The 3,081-nt window shown below is 24.6% G+C and overlaps 2 protein-coding genes across 2 annotated transcripts; both read right to left on the minus strand.

The window, feature by feature from the left end:
- Positions 1–14: 14 nt before the first annotated feature.
- On the minus strand, positions 15–806 carry EIN_292760 (hypothetical protein; the record flags this gene model as incomplete). The annotated part of the gene is made up of 1 exon (XM_004258780.1): positions 15–806. A coding segment is annotated over one exon (792 nt), but the record flags the coding sequence as incomplete, so codon positions are not given.
- A 1,780-nt stretch (positions 807–2,586) lies between these two features.
- On the minus strand, positions 2,587–3,081 carry EIN_292770 (serine-threonine protein kinase, putative; the record flags this gene model as incomplete). Its single annotated transcript, XM_004258781.1, has 1 exon — positions 2,587–3,081. A coding segment is annotated over one exon (495 nt), but the record flags the coding sequence as incomplete, so codon positions are not given.

Raw genomic sequence — 3,081 nt, forward strand, 5'->3', positions numbered from 1 at the left:
TTAAAGAAGTAGACAGACTCGTTTTTCTCATCTGGGGAGTACACGTCATCATTGACGACATAATAGCAGTTCCCGCCTTTATCTGCTGGGAATCTTGAGTCAAATTCAAATGAATCTGCTTGGTTTAAATTGATATTTTTAATCTCAAGTCTGTTATTATAGAAAGAAAAGACTCTTACAGTGTAATTGCCTTCATAATTTGGAACTTCAAATTTTCCATCGTCCATTGAATAAATAAATTCATCTATAGTTTCTGAATAAATTCTGATTTGGGACATAATTTGGTTGCAATTAATGATTTGTACTATATTGGAATTCTTTTTCCTCTCGACAATTACAAGAGAAGGGTTCATACCCAAATCCAAGTATACGTGTTTAAAAGTGAATTGACAGGCATAATTGTTTTTAGCTTTAGTTTTTGGAGAGAGTTGGTTGTATATTCTGGAGTTGACAGATATGTATTTTCCTTCAAGAAATTCAGTCACACCTTCTTTATACACATTCATATAACCGGCAATCATACAATAAACCTGTTTTTGATAGGCTCCAACAATATGTAAATACTCTCCGCACCGATTAAAAGTGTGATTATCTTTTGTTAGGTACATAAACTGCTCACTGACATAACATATAGCTTGGTTGTTTATGCCTTTTACTTCCATTGGATCGGGTAGGTCCGAATAACAGTCAAACTGTTTGATAACTGGTGTTTGGTCATCTTCATAATTGAAGGCAAGGAAGTCGTTCATACATATCGACTTCTCTTCAACCGAAAGGACAGAAACTATCAATAACAACAGGAACATATGTTAAAGTAAGTTTGTTGGGATTTAAATAAAGTATTTTTTTTTTAAAAAAATGAACAACTGAAAAAATTTTTGTGTTTAATTTCAAATTTAACTGAAAAACCAGTATGGAAAAAGCCAATTTATTTTTCAATAAAAAATTCAATGGGTATTAATAAACATTTTCAATAAATTAACCCAAAAATAGTAAAGTTTAAAGTATTTGATTTTATAATTAAAAAATACATTGTTTTGTATTTCAATTTCAAAAAATTTAACAGCATAAAAATCAGTTGTGATATGAAATTAGAAATATTTTATCGTGCGTTAAAATTATTTATAAAATGTTCAAATTATTTTAATAATATTTTGAATACAGTTTTAAATTACATATAATCAATATAATTAATTTATATTATATATGCTTTTATAAATTCTGTATTATTTTTTTATATGACAGCACAAATCAACCAAACATTTTAAGATAATAACAACTTTTGTTATAAAAGACATTAAAAATAAATCATAAAATATATTTAATTAAAATGTTATTTATAATTGAAAATATATTATAATTTACTATGAATAAATCATTTAATTGTTTTCATTTTTATAGCATGTTGTAAATATGTAAAATACATATTTAATTAACACAAGTTGTGGAAATAATGATATTTCAACCAAAAAAACATCTAAAAATTAAACAATATTTAATATAAATTATTTTTAATACTTATTTAATGGTATGAATTGGTGTGTTTTTGCAATTTATTTTAAAGAATTATTCGATAAAAAGAATTTAATAATAATATAAATTATCCAATCAAATGTTCAAATATAATCAAATATTTATATTATAAATAGTATTATTAATTTTAAACTTAAATTAAAACGGTTTTAATTACATTAATTAATTATTAAATGTATTTTTTATATTGTAATTTAAATTAAAGTCAGTCTTTTATCGTTAGTTAAATTTTAAAAAGTATTAGTTGGACTAAAAATAGACTTATTTTAATGTTAACAACTGGCATGATGTAAAAAAGCCAAAACAATGAGATTGATTTCAATATGTATCTATAAAATATTACATTTTATATGATAAAAAAATGTTAAATAAAGTTTAAAAAACAGATAGAATTAAAAGATTGATTATTGTCGGAATTGTAGAAACATAAAAATTGTTAAATATTTTTTGATATAATATGCAAAAAATGATAGTGTCATTTATCATTAATTTATTCGAAAATTGTATATCCATTATTATTGATACTGTTTTTGTAACATTCTCAGGCAACAATCATTTCAACAATTTATCTTTTACTAAATAAATAATTTTAAACGCTTGAATACTTTACAAATACCACAAAAAACTATCATTTATAAGTAGAAAACATTAATTGTTTTCCACATTCAGATATTTTTTAACAATTCAAGAAAACAATTTCTTCTCGAATGTTTTGATAATATTAAAAATTTTAATAAAACCCAACAAAAAAATATAAAATACAATTTATATTTTTGTATTTGGGAATTATTTTATTAGATTTATTTTTATTTTTAGACTTTAAAATCACAAACACAATAAATATATAATATTATACTTGCAAATAATAATTGATTGCGATTTATTTAAAAAGTAAATTAAAACATTTGTAGTTTTTGATCATAAAATTACAATTAATAAAGCGACATGCACCCTTGATTGTAATTAAGTCGTTATTATAATATTTTTTGTTTAAAAAAATATATTCGTAAAAATTAATTATGTATTAAAAGTGTCAGAAATGATAATATCAGACTAATCTCTGTATAATTCGTTGATTTGTTTTTGCATTTTTTCGGTTCTTTTTGTTGCAAATTCATCAATTTTTTCTTGGCACACACCATCGTCTATTCCACTGTGTAAAGCAACTTCATCGTCTATTTTCACAACCAATTTTGTGACTTGATCGAAAGTTGGTCTTTCACTTCCTTCCTGTTTCCAACATGACTGGATGAGTCCTGCATAGTCAGTTGGTATGTTTTTGTCAAGAATTAATCTTTTCCCTTTTTCTACATGGTCTTTAATTTCAAATATTGATTTGAGTTCTTTGTAGGACTCTTCTTGATAATAAATTTCCCACGCAGTAATTCCATATGAATAGACATCTCCAGAGTACGTGTATTCATCTCTGAATGTTTCTGGCGCCGCATAGACGGGAGTCCCAAGTCCTTTGTCTTCTCTCTTTTTCATTGTCTTTTGACAAATCTTGATGTCCAAAGTCTGTGATTTTGACCGAACACACTGAATGCG

This window comes from Entamoeba invadens (genome assembly GCF_000330505.1).
Source record: "Entamoeba invadens IP1 unplaced genomic scaffold scaff_1105074725111, whole genome shotgun sequence".
Taxonomy (NCBI): domain Eukaryota; phylum Evosea; order Mastigamoebida; family Endamoebidae; genus Entamoeba; species Entamoeba invadens.